This window comes from Desmodus rotundus, chromosome 3, assembly GCF_022682495.2.
Source record: "Desmodus rotundus isolate HL8 chromosome 3, HLdesRot8A.1, whole genome shotgun sequence".
NCBI classification, from domain to species: Eukaryota; Metazoa; Chordata; class Mammalia; order Chiroptera; family Phyllostomidae; genus Desmodus; species Desmodus rotundus.
This window is the reverse complement of record NC_071389.1, coordinates 198992243-199011099: the sequence shown is the minus strand read 5'-3', so window position 1 is coordinate 199011099 and position 18857 is coordinate 198992243. Positions and strand designations below refer to the sequence as shown.

Here is an 18857-nt window from a genome sequence, read left to right as displayed (position 1 = left end):
CTCAGAGTGGGGCCTAGGGTGCCCCCACCTCTGTTTGGGGGACCCCCAGCAGACTCCGAGGAGCCCCCCCCAAACCCCACCCCTCCAGGCCCACCCGACCTGAGTTGGGGCCTGAGTCGTGAGTTACAGAGGACCCACTGCCAGGCACTGTGCTTCACTACCCATTTTCACACCGAATCCCCGCAACAGCCCTGGCGGGAGGGAGGTACTCTTGTTAGCCCATTTTATGGGTAAGGAAACTGAGGACCAGAAAGGGTACGGGACTCTTTCAAGGCCACACAGCAGGGAAGAGGCAGAGCAGGGATTTGAACTGGGACTCTTGGGCGCCTTCCACTAAACCACAGCAGAGACAGGAGAAGGAAGGCTGCTCCTCTCTCAGTCCTGCGGGAGGAGGGCACAGCTGTAAGAGTGTGCGAGAGCCCCCAGAGCGCTTCTCTCGCGGCCCCTCGTGGGTCCTGTAAGGAGGAATGTGCAGCACAGAGACAGACAGGGAACCTGGGCAGAAACGTCCCGGCCCTCGAACAGTGTGCAACTCGGCAGGGGGCTGAAGACGAGCAGACGGCCGGCCGGGTCTCGCTGGGTGCACAGACGGGAGGGTCCCCGGCTGGCAGCCCCGTGCCCACCACGATGCTCGTGAAGTCTGGCCAACACCACAGCCCGAGGAGCATCTGGCAAGATTTCACTGCCAGGTGTGTGTGGTGGGGGAACAGCACCCACAGCCCCCCCTAAACAGCCCGCCTCACTCTCTTCCCCTCCCCTCCCAGTTGCCTTTTGGTGGAAATATCTATTTTTGAAAAGGGCCAATGAGCAGACACGCTGGGGAATCTCACTAAATAAACCGTCTCTTTTCCGGATCCCAGCCCTGCCCTTCAAACAAAGCTGGTGGGGGGGTGGGGGGATGCTTCCCACGCCCCTGACTGTCTGGGAACGGCCCCTGGAGGAGGATCGGCTAAGGAATGCGGGGCAGCTGCTGCACCCCTGCGGACAGCTGGGAGGACAGGGGGCCGCTCGAGGGAAAACCACCCGCCCGCCCCCGACTTTAATGCAGAGGCAGGAAGCGCAGCAGCAACCTACCGACTGCGCCCGCGAGGCTCATCTGCTCATCTGCGAAATGGGAAAAATACTTCCTGCTGTATTACCTCCCAGGTTGCCATGAGCACTGGATGGGGGACGTGGGAAGACCACCCGCGGGAGGCTGGCACGCGGCGCCGCCCACCCCGCCACCCACGAGCCAGGCGCTTCGGGACCAGCCCGGGGCCCGCGGTCTCGTCCCTCCGTTCCAGAAACACGTTGCACTAAACTTCCCTCCCAGTCCGTACAACTCAGGCGGAGCAAGTTCTTGCAAATAGTGAAGTGCCGCGGAGCCCACGGCTCCACTCCTCGCAGGGGGCCCGCCCTCTACCGCAGACCGGCTCGAGGGCGCCCCCTCCTCCGGCTCTGGGGCCCCGGGCCCACAGGCGGGCCGGGAGGGTGCGGCCTTACCTGTTCCAGGTGGCGTTGGCGCAGGCCCGGCGCTGCTGCGTGCCCCGCTCGTCCGCGGAGGCGGCGGCCGGCTCTCTCTTGCCCAAGTCACTGAGGCTGGGCGAACTCATGAACTTCAACCTGCGAAGAGTCCTCATGGTGACCCCAGTGGCCCGCTCCGCGCCCACGCGCGACCGGCGCCGCGCCCTGCGCCACGCCACGCCGCGGGCCCTGGCCGGCGCTGCGTTCTCTACGAGGAAACTTGAGAGAGAGCAGGAAGCCGAGAGGCCCTTCGGGGTCCCGCCCCGGCCCCAGGCCTCCGCCCCGGGCCCGGCGCGGGCCGGCCCTCCGGGTTAATCATTGCTCGGAGCCGCTGCAGCGTGGAGTGTCTGGAGTGCGGCGGGCAGCACGGACCCGGCGCAAACAGAGGCCGGGGGCGTGGCCAGGGGCAGGGCTTGAGGCCGGGGGCGGAGCAGGGGAGGCCCCGAGTGGAACTGGAAAGGGGGCGGGGCTGTGAGAAGCCGAGGCGGGGCCACGAGCTGGGGGCAAAGCCCGCACCTCTGCCTTAAACCCCCTGGGCCAGCCCTGCCGCGGTCCAACCAGAGCCATCGCGCTCTTCTAGAGCCCACACCTGCCCATTGGAAACCGATACGCACGGTAGGAACAACCAACAACCCCTAGCTCCCGCCCCGCCCCGCCACTGCAGACACATCCACAGGATGTTCCGAGACTCCTGTTCCCCCACCCCCAAAATCCCCTCCTCTGCAATGCCTCAACCAAAGTCACCCCCCTCCTTCGCGTCCCTCCTCACAAGGCTGTGTTCACACAGATCCCTCAACATCCCGCCACCTGGACACGGGCGTCTCCATGGTTCTCAGAAAAACCGAATCAGAGCCGTCAGCCCCCTGGGGTGCTGCAGGCCACGACCCCACCCACCCTGGCTACTCTACACTGTGTCCTCCAGCCTGGGACTGGAGGGGTTGCCAGATTGGGGGGTTGGGAGAATCAGGGGTGGCCTCCCCAGCGCAGAGACCTGCCAAGCTGTTGCTACCGCTCCCACCCCAGGTCTCTGGGTCGATAAAAACAAGTGGGTCCCCTAAGACGCCATGGCTGGTGAAGAGTGATCCCGTGGAAGGGAGCCCCAGGCCACATTTGCATGGCACCTCAAGATGCCTGATCTCAGGCCCGTCTCCCTCTAGGAGTTAGGAGTTTCCTCCGGTTGAGGAACAGAGGCTCAGAGAGGGAAGTCATGTGCCCAATGTCATACAGGCAGCAAATGGCAAAGCTGGGTCTAACCACCCAGGCCTCCGGAGCCCTGCCCCGCTTCTGGGATTGCCACAGGGCCCCCCCACGCCCACCCCTGCTGCTGCCATCAGACAGCAAGACAGCATCGCTGCCCTGGTGCCGCCAGAGCCCTAGCCCCATGGCCTCCCATCAATGCTGTCTGTGTGGACCAGTGCCGAGAGGGGGGCTGATCCTAGAGCCTCAGCCTGAGAAGGATGCCCCGAGAGCCCCCCACACCAGTGTTGTACAGAAGAGGGAAACTGAGGCCCAGAGGCCACTGGGTCCCCTATCCCAGAGTGTGTGCCCTCGATGGTGGAGCTAAAGCACCTGCTCCCTGGGAAAGAGGTTCCCTACCACGGGGGCGGGGGTGGGGTATGGGTGCCTGGGAGCCAGCTCGGTGTGACGCAGTGTGGGGCGATGTCGTTCCCACTCAGAGACAGAAACCTGGACCTCAGCGTGAAGCAGGCAGGGGACGGGGTTTGCCAAGGCCCGGCTGGGCAGCTGAGCCCAGCCGCCCAAAGCTCTTAGGTGCACAAGAGCTTCATGAGGAGACATGGTCCAGTTCAAATCAACCAGCGTTTCCTGAGCACCTACTATGTGACGGACGCTACCCTCATCCTAAGGGTGCAGAGTCATGGTCAACAGACCCCGTGACCCTGCGCTCAAAACTGAGGGTGTGGACACTTTGGGCTCCCAGAGCTGCCATCCCCAAGGCTGGGACCCATGTGACCTCACAGACCGCCCCTGCCTCACCTTCACCCCATCAAGCCCCTGGTGGTTTCTCACCCCTTTAGAAACATCTATGGATTCTGCTCCCTCCATCTCCCCAGGCAGAGCGGAGGAGGGGTCAGCAGACGCCTCCTGATTGCTCTCCTGGGGCCACTGCGAAGGTGCCTCCCCTTCTCCGACTCTTCACCCTGGGCTTGGCTCAGAAACTGTCCTCTGTCACTCGGTGGCTTTTTCATCCTCTGCCATAAGCCAGACTCTGGTGACTTCTACATCAGCGTGCCCCAACACAGTAGACACGCTACAGTGTTTGGGGGAATGGCTGGAGAAACACCTCTCTCCCAGGAAGAGGCGATCGGGCAGATGGGCGCAAACGCTTAGGGAAAGGTGAGTAACTGTCCCCCGTGAGGCTCGGCAGAGCAGACTGGGTGGTGCCAGGTGGAAGAAGCTTTCCCACGCTGCAGGCGGGCTCCAGGCAGAGGGCTGGCTTTGTTTGCCGGGCACACTGGCGTGGGAGGGGCCGGCCGGTGGAGGAGGCTGTACTGCTCAGATAAGAAACTCAGAGGATAGGGGAGGCAGGAGGAGGGGAGGAGAGGGAGAGGGGTGGTCAGGAGGGCGTCTGGGTGGAGAGGGGGCTAGGGCTGCAGCAGGGTCTGGGACAGGTGGCCGGCAGGGAATTCCAGACGTAGGAATGGGATTTAAAAGCCAACAACAGTCTGTGGGAATGGAATTAGCCGTGGCCCAAGCAGTCCTCGCCCCACGGCCCAGGGCCAGGCGCAGCGGGGACTCAGGGGAAGGTGCTGCGGCAGAGGGTGGGCTGGTGACCAGTGGTGAGGGGCACGTAGGTGCCGGGGGTGGGTTGGCAGCCCAGGGGAGCGGCCAGCCTCCGGGGCCATAGACTCTGAGACAGAGGCCGGGAGGGGACAAAGCCACCACAACCCCGAGGAGCAGGGGCAGCCGTGTGTTGCACGGCCCGCAGTGTGGAGGGAAAACCCCAACCCAGAACTGCAAGCAGCCAGGGTTTCACACAGAGATCGACTTGCAAACCCTGATTTCTGGCTTCCCAAGAAGCATCAGATGACCAGGCCTCTTGGGCCTGAGGCCTCACGTGATGGTTCTCACAGAGCTGCCGCCCCTGCAGGCAGGCAGGCCCGCGCTCCCGGTGCCCACCAGGTCCACGCTCGCTTCCGGGAACTTCCAGGCCTGATACAGGGTGGGGGATTGAACAGCTGTATTGAGGGGTGATTCTGGGCGGGGCCCGCCTGTGCCTCAGACTGGGGGAAGGGAAACGCTCTCTTTCAAAAGGAACAGGAGACTAGGGGGACCCATTCCTGGGCCTCAGAGCTGCCAGAGGGACCTGATGGCACCGACCACATGCTCTCCTCCCCCGGGGACCCTAAGTCCCCCAGCCAGCAGGGTGTCAGGAGCTCGTGTGAAACTCCGCTATCCCCTTCTGATGGGAGAGGGAGCCCTCAGCTGGGTGGCCAGAACGGGGGTCCACCTGGCCCTGCCCCTGAGGGCCTCAGTTTGCCCATCTGCAAGATGGAGGAGGTCCAGGGTGGGACCCCTCCCTCCCTCCCTCCCTCCCGCAGGGGAGTTTGAGTGGCAAGAACCCGTAAGGCCCTTTAAAGGCTGCGTGCACCCTGTGGACAGACGTGGCTGGGGACGGTGACCCTGGCGTCTCTGATTCCTGTGCCTGCACCAAGGGGCTGGCCCAGGGACTGCATGTCCACAGGTGCAGTGCTGGGGCCTGCGGGATGGGCCTGGCCCCTGCTGGGGACCGGGGAGCCGGGATCTTTGGGGGCAGGGCCGGCATGATGATGGCTGCTGAGCATCTGGGGTGGGGAAGGGGTCTGGTCCCCTGGGCTCAGCAACCTCCGGAGAGCCTGGGGCCCGGGGGCCGGCAGTGAGTCAGTGCAGCTGTGGAACCAGGACCAGGGACTCGGGTCGAGCTGGCCGAGTCCACGAGCTCTGTACCTCCAACCTGTATGTGAAGGGGGTCGGGGGAGTTCGTCTATCCCCAAAGGGGCCGGTGAGAGGCAGGGCAGAGGGTGGCCCCTGGAGTCCTTCTGCCTCACCTAGTCTACACAAGGCTGGCAGGCAAGGGTTGCAGACAGAGAAACTGAGGCTCGGGAAGCGAATGTCAAAGTCTGCATGGGAGCTGGAGCCAGGCCCACGGAGCGAACAGACTGTCCCTGGCTCTGCCACTCCTGCCCCCTGGTGGGGAGGCCTGGCGCTCCCCCAGCTGACTGGGAACCGTCTGTCTTACTGGCTGGGGATGCCTGGGTCAGGGGACACCCAGGGCGGGGCTTACCAGTGTGCTTGGCACAGGGACCCATCTCATCCCTCATCCCTATTCTGGGGTGGACAGGGAAGGGGACACACCTGTCCCAGGAGGGGTGAGGTGGGACGAGACCATTAGTGCCATCACGGTGCACGCCAGCTGTCACACTAACGAGGACAGCTTGTGTCTTCCCGGGACCCAGCACAGAGCAGCCCTGAGCAAACGGCAGCTGCAGTTTCTTTACTTTCATCAGCATCGCGGACGGAGGCAGGGCGGGCACTGGGCCGCCGCCACCCAGGTGCCCGTCCCTTCCAGCCTCCTGCCCAGAGGACGCCACCCCGCCTGCCTGGTGTGCAGCCTGCACGTTGAGTTGGACACAGAAAAGGCGATCTGCCTGCAGGGCTGAGTCCCGGGGAATCCACGCTGCTCTACTGCTGTGGGTAGAGCTGTGTCCCCAAACGCATGCTGAAGTCCGAACCTGCCTGCCTGTGAACTCGACCTTATTTGGACACAGATGTGATTGGGTTGAGAGGAGATCACACTGGAGAAGGGTGGGCCCTGAACCCTGTGTCTGACGCCCTGATACGAAGGCCAGGTGGAGACACAAAGGGAAGGTAGCCACTCGGGGTGGGAGGCAGGGACTGGAGGGGTGCAGACAGCCAGCCGCCAGCAGCTGAAGGAGACAAGGAAGCATGGCCCCCTGACCCCATGACCTCAGACTTCAGCCTCCAGGACCAGGAGAAACTCATTTCTGTTGTAAGCCACCCTGTTCATGCTGATTTAAGGCACTGCCTTTCCCCCACACAGGGCCTGCTCTCCCCTGGCCCTGGCTCACCGCCCGAGTGTGCAAAGGCCAGCCCCAGGGCTCACAGACCACTCTTCCACTAGCTGGTCTCTCCGGTCGGAACGCACAGGCTCCAGGAGTCCTGCCTGGGACAGGGGCTTCTGCCGGAGGCGTCGCGCGCAGCCACGGCCCCTGCCCACCCAGTGCCGGGGCTCCGTGGGCATCTCCTGACCTGAATACTGGCAGTGGCCCTGCGAGGCAGACCCTGGGATCGTCCCCACACAGGGCCGACGTGCAGACTGAGGCCACACAGGGCAGAGATGGACAGCCTGGCCCTGACTGCCAGGTTTGGTCTCCCCGGGGCTCCTTCTTGGCCCGCAGCCTTTCCTTGGAAGGATCCTTGGAAAGAAGGGATACTTCCTCGGATTTCAGAACTCACGCTGGCCAGGCATTGGAGGGAGCCAGTGGCAATGGGGGGACTTGGTGGGGAGGTGGGGCCTGAGGAAGTGCTTCCTGCCCACTCACCCCCTCACTGTGCCCCCCGATGGCCCGACGCGGGAACCCCTGTCGCAGCCCACATGCAGATCCAGCCGGGGGAGGACAGCGTGGCATCACAACTTGGCCTGCGCTGCTGACTTTGTGAATGAAGCCCAAACTGCCCGGCGAGGAGGGGGCATCAGGCCACCTGGACGCTGCCCAGTCCAGGGCTTTGCTCTCAGAGGAGGGTGTCCACTTGGGAGGGTGTTCCCTTTGCCACCCCTACTTCTGCAAGAACGCAGTTCAGTCCTTGAAGGGACAGGCTAAATGAAGGAGAAACTGAGGCTGAGGTTCTCAGGACAGGCAGGTGAGGCCCCATCTCCCCATGGGGGCAAGAGGTACCCCTTACTGAGTACCTGTCCCAGCCGGCCTGGCCCATGTGTCCCCACTGTGACCCTGCCAGCACACGGAGATCCCAGATCCTGATGTCACCTGCAGGGTCACAGGCTGGCAAGGGGCAGGGCCAGGATGGATGCTAGGGTCCCTGTTCCGGTCCCTGGCTTCCCCCAAGGTGGGTTGTGGACTGAGTTCAGGCACCTCCTGGTGGAGGCTGGGACCTTCTCCACCTCAAGCCCAGGCAGGTACTGCTCCCCTGCTGTCCTTTCCGCCTCTGCTGGGCCAGCAGGCACAGGCCCTGTCACTGTCCCCGAAGCTTCCTGGGCCCCCAAGTTCTAAGGGCTCAGGACTGTCCCACTGCCACCCCTTTGAGGCGGCTGGAATGCACCTTGCTGCTAGCAGTCACTTGGCCCCCCGCACGTGACCTGCACCACGGGCTCGGATGGAGGCTCCCGCACGAGGCCCTTTGCCCGCAGGATGAACTCCAACTTTCCGGGCTGGGCGTCCAGGACCCTCCGCAGTCCGGGCACAGCCTTCCAGCCCTTCCGTTTCGGCTTCATCTCCCACTCCGCCCCTCCGGGCCCCCTTTCGCTCACCGCCCCACCCCCCAGCCAGGAGACAAAGCCATGGCTTGTTCTCCAGACTCACTGCCTGCTTCCCACTTGGGCCTTTACCCAGGCTCTGCCCTGGGCCCGGCTGCCTGCCCCCGCCCCTCCCTCTGGTCTCTGGTTCAGTGATTCTGATAACAGCAGGAGGCAGGGCAGCGTGGGGCTGGGGGGTGGGCTGTGAAGCAGCTGGCCTGGGCGGAACTGTGGCTTCCGCTGCTCAGAGCTGACCATGTGGGCTGTTCAATTAACTGCGCCTCAGTTTCCTCCTCTAAAAATGAGAATGTGGGAGAGGAAGAAACCGCACCCTCGAGGTTCTTTTGGCTGGTCTAATAATCAAACAGACGAGACAGTAGGAAGAGAAAAGAACCAGGTTTACTGTGTACATACGTGTGTACGGGGGCCCTGCGTGCATGAGGGAGCCAGAGCCCCAGCAAGCATGGCAGCCTTGGAGGCAGAAGGGAACGGGGTGCGTGAGGCGCCTCCGAGCTGGGTGCGAGGCGGGACACCGTGGGGGTTCTGGTCGCTGCCGGACGTCGGGAAGTGCAGGCGCCCCATGATTGGTGGTTTGCCTTACCGTACAGGCCGGTCAGAAAGGGCAACCTCTGATACTCTCTGCTTACGAGCAAGGCCCTGCTTCCAGGTCGTGGTAGTTAAGGGGAAGCACAGGAGTTTCTCTTGAACCCGCAGCTCAAGTTGCTTTTAGCTCAAAACTTCGCCCATACCACAGAGGCACCTCTTTGGGGTGACTCGTCCTGAACCCCCACAGAATCCTGACCCCCTCCTCCCTGGGTGAGCCCAAGGCTCTGAATGTACCCGCAGCTTGGAAATGCTGAGAAGGGGCCTGGCCCAAGCACCCTGGTCACCAGCTGGTCTGGCTCAGCCCCACACTGCCCTGGCTGGGCCCCAGCGGGCAGCCCTTTCTCCTCCGGACCCAACTCAGCTAACAGTCCCCCAGCCACTGCCCTCTGCCTTGTGTTTGGTCTCAGGACAGCAATGCCCTTCCCTGTCCAGCCCGGCTCTCAGGAGGCTGTGGCTCCTGCACGCACAGGCCCCTGCACACGGACTGACAGCCGAGGCCTCCACCTGGCTGGTGCGGCGCCTGCGCTGATGAGGCCCCATCTTGGGCTCCCCTCCCCCTTGTTGTAGAATCCAGTTCGAGCAAGACCCTTACTGGGTCAGTTTAGGAAAAGTCCCCATACTCAGGATCTTATCGCCTGGCCTGCCTCCACGATTCTGATGAGCTCACAAGAACCCCGACCCCAGACGCTTCCTCTCAGTACTCCCCTCCCCACGGAACCCGCTCGGCCCCTTGGCGGTCAAGCCCCACTTGTCCTTGTTAGAGTCAAGTCCAGCCCCTCCCCTACCCGACTGCTAGACCTCCCCCACCGTCCAAGGGGCTGCAAAACTTGACCTGAGGTTCGGATTGTGCAGAAACCGTCCCCACCTATAGGTGGGACAGACTCTACAGTCGTCACAAAGATCCGACAGGAATTCCCAAACCACACCTGGCCCTGAGGGCGGCAGCTCAGGGCCGGAGACCTGCACAGATGGGAAGGTGAGTCACCGAGCTGGCAGGTGGCCGAGCTGGATTCCTCCGGACCCTGTGACCGCCTGAGTTGCGCAGGAGAGTGAGAAGCAGGAGCGTCACCGGCCCGAGAGTGCTGGGCGAGAGGCCGGCGCCCGTGGGGGAGGGTTGGATGACTTTGCATTGACTGCTCAAAGGCCACGAGGTGGACGGTTTGGGAACTATGCAACCAGGGAGCTCCTTCCTACACTACCTCCTAGATGTGCTGGAAGGAAACATTCAGAAGGACATCTTCTGAATGCACGAGTGAGCTTGTAGGACAGTGAGGAGCATCACCGGGGCCAGGCTAACGATGTTCACACCATCACTGAGACAATATTACTCCTGCAGTTACACCATATGGAGTACCGATGGTTGCAAAGGCCAGCGTAACGCTCGCACCGCGCACAGCACACCCAGAGCGACGTCTCAGCACCTGGACTCCCCGAGCCCTCTGTCCCTGCAGCTGTGGACCCAACGGGCGCCGGCACAAGGCTAACCTTGCAGGGTGGTCTGACCATAAAGCCCTCACCAGGCAGGTCACCAGGGCAGTCCCGCCCCAGGCCTAAAGCTTCCCCAGTAAAAGATTTTTATCTTCGCCTTAAGCAACTCTGTGCATTGCTTCTGTGCATCTAGGTTAACACCCCTTTGAAGTCAGGCTAAACACCCTCAAGAAAGCACTCAACCTTGTTTGTAATCCTACTCCCTCTGGACTTCTCCTGTCTTCTTGGAATCTTTCTTCCGTTCCCTCCTTACATCCAAGTGCAGAAAAGAAACAGCAAAACTGTTATTTCCAGGAGCACTTAAGGTCTTGCTCCACCGCAATGTGGTCAGTTTGGCTCAAATAAACTGTTATAAACGTTCTCTACAGGTTTGGACGTTTGGTACGTCGGTGCAGCGACCCCCATAGTCGCCACCCTCTGCCTCACAGATGGAGAAACCGAGCGTGAACCTCCCAGCTGGTGGGGCTGGGACCCAAGCCCAGATAGTCTGGCTCTAGAGTCCGTATTTGCTTTTCTTAAGATTACTTGTTTATTTTCAGAGAGAGGGAAAGAGAGGGAGAGAGCGCGAGAAACATCAGTGTGACCCTGACCAGGTACCCAACCCACAACCCAGGCACGTGCCCTGACTGGGAATCGAACCTGCGACACTTCACTTTGCGAGCCGACACCGAATCAACTGAGCCACACGCGTCAGGGCCAGAATCTGTATTCTCGGTCATTCTACTCTACCAGTGCACTCTAAGTGGCATTGATGGGGGGCTCAGATGTTGGAATTATTTTAGTTTCAGGTGAGAGCTAATAAGCTTAGTAATCAATGCAGGTAAAACTCTATGGTTTCAGGAACTGAAGGTGGGACCCACCCTGACTCCTGGAGGCCACAAGCAGTCCCACCATTGTGCCTTGGGCGGACTGCAAGCCATCAGGGTGGCATCTGAGCCATCGTGCTCCAGGGCGAGGCGTCCACCGCCCAGGGCACAGATGAAAGTACACTGCAGCTTTTCCTCCGGTTACCTTTTCTCCTAATGCCAATCCCCTTACCTACACTTTCCTTCGTATAGAAAGGGTGGGGGGAAAATTGAATTTAAGAGGGTCTGTTAGGGTACAAACCCATCGTCCTCTCAGATTGCCAGTATCTGAATGAAGCGCCCATAAAGGTTCAACCCCTGTCTCTGCTCGTTGGGTCTGGCAGCGACCGGCAGCACTAATGCTGACTTTCCCCGTGTCCGTGGCAGCCTCGGAAGGGAGGGAGGGGTTGCTGAGACAGGTTAAAACCAGCAGTCAGGAGACAAGGCCCCAAACAAGCAGGGTGTCGGGACAGGAAACTGAGCTCCTCACACACAGCAGGGGCCTCAGGGGGCCGCACCCCTCCTGGCTGGGGAGCTGGGAGAAAGGTCTGCCCACGGACACCGATGCGGGAGGAAAGGGGCCACACGTTAGCCCGACCGGGTCAGGGAAGGCCTGCCCGGAGGCCTCGCACACTTGAGACCCCAAGTAACCACAGAGGATGGCTAAAATGAGAACTTACCGTCCTAACTAAAAGCAGTTCGGGGCGGGTAGTCCGGTCCTAGGTGGTGGTTTTCGGTAACAAAGGACAACCTCTACCTTACCGGAGCCTGTCTGTTGTCTTTTTGCATCTATGATAACACACCTTTGGAATGTCAAAGTAACTTCCCTTTTCCCCAAACCCTTGGGGCACAAGCTGAGACCACTACCCCCTCGTAGTCATCGTTACCAAGTGAACGGGTGGGTGTTCCCTCTCCTTTCCCCACCCAAGTAAAAGAAGTCTGTGTTCTACCTTTCATCCGGTCCCAGAGGTTTCCCGGCGTTGCTTCTCCCGCCCCGCTAAGCTGCCACCAGGGGACCTCACGCAGCGCCTTAGGGCACCTCCGCTGACTGCGCCACAGAAAATAAGGTGCTGAACTGCCATTCTCCGGGGCATCGCCCAACCCACTCACCAAAAATTCTCTACAGGTTTGAATGCTTTGCTCTGCTGACGGATGAGAAGGAAAGTCGCCAGGAAAAAGCACCGAGTTCCCTGAGGCTCTGTGGCCGCAGGCTACTCTGCTGTCACCTTCTGGGGGGGAAACCTGAACAGCAGGGAAGTGGCCCCAGGCTTCGGGGTGGGAGGCGGGGCCCCAGGCCGGGCCTCCTCAGTGCCCTCAGATAGAGCCAGGCTGAAAATGAACTCAAGATCCCAAGTGACACATCACACAAGGGGTCGGGCCGCCACGAGGGCGGAGGGCAAACTGTCGGCATTGAAGTCCCCCAGTGCTCCAGCCAAGAAGCGACTGGAAAGAGGCTGTGAGATGAATTTGCTTAACATCATTCAAAGCCATGAGAGGAAACTAGAATAGAGCAAGACGTGTGGCTGGAAAAGGGTCCTTCGAGAGTCACCGCGTAGGGCGGCCTGGTCACGGGTCCCAACCAGGCAGGTCCTGGTGGGGAGTCACGCCCCAGGCGCAGAACGTCTTTGGTACAAGGTTCATGTTCCTCTCGAGCAGCCCTGTCCAGGGTCTCTGTGCGCCTAGGCTAACGCCTCTTTCCAGACCCTCAGAGGAGGAACCACCCTCGAGCAAGCACAAGACCTTGCTAACGCTCCTTCACTTCCCGGTCCTGCCTTGCTTTCTCCCGCCTTCCTACAACATCCCTTCCCTTCCCTCCTTAATTCCAAACCCGTAAAAGAGGCTGCACACTGCCGTCTCGGAAGCAGTTTTCTGTCTGTGGAGATCCCGCTCCCAGGTGTGTCCTCATTTTTTACAAAAATGCTTTTTGTAAAACTCCTTCACAGGTTTGGCTGTCCTTACACGGACAGATGCCACGAAGCCCGGTGCCCGTGGGAAGCCAGGGTTCAGGGCGTGAGCCGCCGCAGAGCCTGCTTCCTGGGTACCTAGGGCTGTGAGAGAGGACAGGGGCCGGGGGAAGGGAGCGTCTGCAGTCTCTGCTTTGACTTCCCTGTCCTTCCTTGGAGTCCCACGGTCTGCGTGAAAGTCCCCACTGACTCCGGTGCCTGACTCCGGGTCACATTGGTTGCACCTGAACAGACGCACTTCAAGGTGCATTGGAGGTTTCTGCTCCTGCCGCTTAACAGAAGCCCAGCTGGGAGGAATCAAAGTCAAGAGCGAGGCCCAGGAGGAAGTACGCTGTTCCCTGTCACCCTAGGTCAGGGCCTGCCTGCCAAGCTGGGGCCTGGAGTCCCTCCGAAATTGTTGGTATAATTCCTGAAGGCCAGCGTGCCTTTTGCTGGGGAGAGGGGCATGGCTTCCAGGGACCTCCCTTAAAGGGCTGAGGAATGAGCGCGGGCCACCTGTAGAGCATCTGTGGTCCCCACAGATTCGCAGTGGAGGAGGGAAAACATTACTTTTGTAGTTAGACACATTTGAATCTATTACAGATCGAGGTGAACTCCTCATGGACTTTGAAAGTAACATATGAAACTTCCAGGTTCTGAGGCCTCACTGGGTCTTGTGCGCAGACCCCCTGAGGATGCCCCACTCCCTGTCCCTTTCGGTCAGGAGAGCCTGGATGTGCTCCAGACAGGTGTTTGGATCAAGCCAGGCCACAGGGGAACTGAGGATGCTGTGGTCAACCTATTACACGGGGACCCTTGGTGGAAGCCCCTAGGAGAATCACCCCTTGGATCCCATTACGAGGAAAAGCTGTGTTTTCATCTTAAGGGCATTGTGACTCCAGTGAGCCATCCTCTTTCCCTCTTTGCTCTTGCCGCTAGGAAGCTCAGTCAAAAAAATCCGTCCATATCTCACATGTATACTGGACTTCCTGGCATGTCCTTTTTTAAAACAAATCAGTACATCTTATTACAATTACAGCGATAACACAAGCACAAGCATCACATTACAAGCGCTTTCTAACAGCCAAGCACAGGCCTGAAGGGTGTCTCTGTACAGTCAGGCTCTTGCAATACGGTCTGAGGCAGGTACTGCCATCCCTGCCCTCCAGACTGGGCCGGGGAAGCTGCAGGAGCAGAGCAGCAGACTCGGCGCTTCCCCTGGCGGCGCCCCCAGCAGGAGAGCAGTGGCAATCTGGCTGGCTGGCTTCCTGGGTCGGGAGAGGTGGGCGAGCACGGAGCCCGGCAGGGTCCCTCTCCCAGGGGGGCCTGGAGGGAAGGGGCACTTCTCCCAGGCTCTGTGGCCCTGGAGACCTCCAGCCCTCCTTCACTCTCCCCGCTCACACACCCGTGTCAGGGGCCCCACACCCTCCTGTCGCTAAACTTGGGAGCTGCCACAGAGGATAAACAAGCACATCTCACACAAACCACCTGGCCCTCCTTTCCAAGCTGACACAGTAGGAGCAGGAGGAAGTGGTCTAGTGGCCTCAGGAAGGACGCCAGGCGACCCTGTCCCCAGGCCCTCCCCACCCCGCTGTCACCCACAGGAAGCCAGGCCCAAAGGCCCCTGGAGTTCCTCCAGCTCAGCTGCCCATTTTACAGACGGGAAGACCAAGGCCTCGCATGGGGGCGGGACGTGCCAGGTCTCCCTCGAGCAGGGCTGTGATAGTGAATGAGAAAAGCAGCAAACGCTAAGGTCCCACTGGGTGCCAGGCAGCTCCATCAGGCCCAGAGGAGGGAACTGACCGCCAGGTTGCGCAGCAGGTGAATGGAAGGACCGAGACCTGAGTCCAGCTGGGACCCGGAGCCCACACATGTCACACGGCCACTCCTGCCTCTGCCAGCCAGTCATCGTGAGCACCTGCTGCAGCCAGCGTGTGTCCCCAGAGGGGCACATTCCCTCCCTGCAGAGCCCCAGAGGGAGTGGGGGGAGGGTGCAGGGGCTTACGAAGGACACTGACTGCCTTGCAGTTGTCCAGCAGTGGTGACATTTCAGACGGGCCTGGAGGGGTGACCTCGCCCAGCAGGAGTGGGGTGGAGCACAGAGCAGGCAGACAGGATGGGAACTGCCCTCCAGGGTCTGGCCCTGTGGTCAGCAACCCTGCATATTGTCGGGTGTAATAACACAACAGTCCACTGGGAGGGGCTCTGGAGGGGGCAGTACAACCCACATGGTCAGTCAGGGCAAAGGCGAGAAGTGACCCTCGGGCCTCTTGACCTCCCCAGCTTTGCCCCAGTGCAGCTGCTGCCCCAGAGCTGGGTGGGGAGGTTACGTGGCTGGTGCTGGGACAGGTGGGGTCTCCCTCTGGGATGGGCCCTGAGCTACACTTGGACTGAAGCCAAGTGAGGGCGGTCTGAGGTGGGCAGGAGCCAGGTCTCCAGGGCTGTGCCGGGTGGGAGGCCCAGAGGCAGGGGCCTGGAGGCAGGGAGCAGAGGGGGTGCTGCACGGCTGACCTTGGGTGTGTAAGGGGTTTGGAGGGGAGGGTCTCGGGGAGACTCCGAGTTCCACTCCACAGCCCTACCTCTCCATCCCCGGCCTCGCCAGCCCCAGGATCTGCCACCAGCAGAAGACAGAACTTGGGGATGACCTGTGGGATGGTGACATGGGCCCATGAGGTTGGGGTGATGACAAAAAGGACCCTGGCTGTGAAATAAGAGGTGGGGGCCTTTGGGGCCCCCCTCACCCATCCACTTGGGTGCAGAGAGGAGGCCAGGCCCATAGCTCCGTCTCTGTGAGCCCTGGGGGATGGGGGTGGGGGTGGGAAGTGGTCTCACAAGGCTTGCTGAGCTGAAAAGTCCCAGGCCCCGCACCCAGCCCGCCCTCCTGCACCTGCATGAATTCAGGAACCTCATCTGTGGGCCAGTCAGGCTGGTTGGCCTCGGATCCAGGCCCTCTGGGGCCCCACCTCTCAGCCCCCACAACTCACTTGCTGCGTCCTCTGAGCCTCCCCACCTGTGAGATGGGAAACCACACTCACAGGGCCGCTCGCAGGGGGAACGGCATGAGCTCCTGGGTATGACCTGCTCAGGCCTTCTTAGCTTTCATTGATGCCACAGGTGGTTGCCACTGAGGAGGGTCACCGGTTTCATCTGCTGTGGCTGTGGTGACTGGGGGCATACTCCATGGCTGGGTGGGGGGTCCTGGGGCCCGGTGTTCAGAGCAAAGCCTCAGAGACAGGGATCCCTGTGGGTCCACCAGCTGCCCATGCGGCAGGGCCTGGGCAGGTCCACAACCCACTGGGACCTGGGCCGGAGCCAGGAGCTGGCAGGTGGACACAGTGTCCTGGTGCCTGCTGTCCCCTGAACCTTCCCCTGGGGTGCTGGGCGTGGGAGGATGGCCCTTCCCAGACCCTGGCCTGGCCCTGAGCCAAGGGCTCCTCCTCACCTCTTCCCGGCAGTTTCTGGTTCTGAGTAACTGAGGTCTGGGCCTTTCTCTGTGGCTCCCCGTGTGGGTGGCAGATAAGGTGGGGACGGAGGTGAGACACGTCTGCCTGGGAGCCGAGGCCGCCAGGAGGCCTCCCAGCAGCTGTGGCCCGCTCAGCCCCTACCGCCCTGGCTCAGCCGCAGGGGTTTCCCCACCCTCCAGGGGCAGACGACAGGAAGGGGTCTCCAGGGTTTGCTGCAGGGGTGGGACAAAGGGGTGAGCACAGAGTCACAGACTCCCAGCCCATGCAGGGGGCCCAGGCCTCAGGTCCTAGGGTGCCTGAGGGGAGGGGAGGGGAGCCAGGAGCCTCGCCAAGGCCTCCTGAGCAAATTTTGGTGGAGGCCAACATCCCAGTAAGCGGTGCTGTCCCCGGAGGCCAGGCCAAGTCCACATCCCCACGCTTGCCCTTCACCCTGTCTGGGATGACTTCCCCTAAGCTTGGTCTGCTTGGCCAACCCCTACTCATCTTGCAAAACCCTGCTTAGGGCAACCTCACCCCCCAAGTTGCTTCCATGGGCCCCACCCCACCACACACGCATCTGAGTTTGGGGGACAGCGTTGCCCAGGCCTCCAGTGGCGGCCTGCCACATTCCCGGCAGCAAGGGAAGTGCAACATGCCAAAGGCCACTGGCCCTTTCCCTCGTTTTTATTTAATAAGTGTTTCTTGAGAGGCTGCTATGCGCCAGGCACGGAGCTGAGCCCTGGATTGGACTCTGACCTTGGCCAGGCCTGGTACCCTGTGCTGACCTCAGTGTCTGTGGTTCTCACAAGTGCTCTGGGAGGAAGACAGGATGTGGGGGAGGTGGGGGATGTCCTCGTTTTACCAGTTGGGGGACAGAAGCCCACACCGAACATGCTATGGGGTCTACAGCCCAGCCTCTGTGGCGACCCCCAGGGTGCCTACCTTGCCCACCCAGCTAAAAACCCACAGCAGGCAGGGGACCCCCCCCCCTCTCCTGGTGGAGCCTGGGGAGGAGGATGGTGGGTCCCCGCTGGGCCTCCTTCCCTCTTTCCCACCCACTGCCCATGGTGCCCACCCGAGCTCAGACCAAAGGGACAGCCTCTGACCGTGACCATGAGCACGGAGGCCTTTACCCCTCACTGGGCTGGTTCTTCTCACCTTGGGGTAAAGCAGAGGTCACCTCGGTGACTCAGGGGGCAGACGTGCTCCCTGTGGCCTCTGAGACCTCAGCGTGCAGGCCCAGGGCCCCAGAGCCACACCCTCTCGGGCCAGCCCCATTTGTCTCCAGCACCCGGAGGCCACACCCCCGCTCCCTCGGGCACTGGACACTCCAGGGTGAGGTCTGGACTGACCTCCTTTAGGCCGCTGCTCAGGGCTCTCGTGAAATTGCACGCTTTTCCCACGTCTGTGGTTTGTTCTTCTCAGAGCCCCGTCCCCAAGGTCCCTCCTGTGCTTCCTGCTTGTCCCCTGACTAGCCGCCCGGGGCAGCACTTTAACCGCAGCAGAGCCGGCGGGCGGGGCGGGGGGCAGCTCCAGGGGCGGGCTTTAGAACTAGTTCTGGGAAGGGCGTTCATTGGGTCTGTAAGGTCACTTTCTAATCTCCACCCTGCAAACGACCAAGCAAAGGTCCTGGAGGCTCGGTGACGAGCAAGGGCTGTCAGAGGGGACAGCTGTTCCGAGCTGGGCTCTAGGGACAGACAGACCTGGACTTGAAGTGCGGCTCCATCACTTCTAGGTCTTGGCCTTGATTTCTCCGTTCTGTAAAATGGGGACACAACAGTGCCTGTCCCATAGGGCTGGGGTAAGGGTCTCACGGGCTCCTAGTGCAAAGTCCCCTCAACCCTGCTGGTAGGCCGGTGGGGGTGTCCTCAGGGGATGAAGCTATTTTGATCCTAAAAGGAACTCCCTTCCCACCAGTCATTTAGGACCTGGTCCAGCCCCTCTTCCTGCAGAGTCCCTCCCACCACCACCTTGCCCCCTCCTGGCCTCCGGCACCACAGCCTCGCTGTCCCTCTCTGTCACACTTGCCTGCCTGGCAAATCCGCCCTTCGGCAAGCTGGCAGCTTGGCAGCCCACAGGCAGGGCTGGGGCCTCCCCGGGGCTTCCATCTGCCTGTGACACGTGCACCAGCCACAGGGCTGTGTCCCATCTGCCTGCCTCCCTCATCAGTGCCCTGGGGGGCAGGGGCTGGGGCACTGGGGCAGTTGTCTCCCAGGGGTTAGCAAGAGGGTCTCAAACACACACGCAAAGTCACTGAGCGAACTCTAGAACATTTGAAAAATACAAAAAAGTTGGACGAGGAAACCAGCCACCCATCTTGGCACATTTCCTTCCAGCCTCTTCTCCATGCCAGGTGGCGACACGGCCAGTGGGGGCACCACCATGCGCGCCCTGCCAACACAAGCCTGCTGCCTGCCCCCTTCCCTCGATGCGTAAATGCTGGGTCTGCGGAATGGACGCGGCCCAAAGGCGGGGCAGGGGGTGAGTCACTGGCGGGCATGCGGCTCCGAGAAGGGGAGCTCAGGCTGAGAGGGCAGCC

At 61.4% G+C, this 18857-nt stretch overlaps 2 protein-coding genes across 5 annotated transcripts in view; both read right to left on the bottom strand.

Moving 5' to 3' along the window:
• Positions 1-18857, bottom strand: part of ARHGAP8 (Rho GTPase activating protein 8) — a 181173-nt gene that overhangs the window by 59433 nt on the left and 102883 nt on the right. The gene's annotated exons all lie outside the window — the stretch shown is intronic.
• PRR5 (proline rich 5) overlaps positions 1-18857 on the bottom strand; it is a 47166-nt gene that overhangs the window by 22248 nt on the left and 6061 nt on the right. For 2 of the 4 annotated variants that reach the window (XM_053919683.1, XM_053919682.1), the window contains exon 2: positions 1483-1602. In XM_053919683.1, the coding sequence (XP_053775658.1) occupies positions 1483-1592 (110 nt within the window). In that variant the 5' untranslated portion in view covers positions 1593-1602. Of the gene's footprint in view, positions 1-1482; positions 1894-17670; positions 17767-18857 lie in introns of those variants that run through there. The other 2 variants (XM_053919684.2, XM_053919681.1) reach the window with 2 other exon arrangements.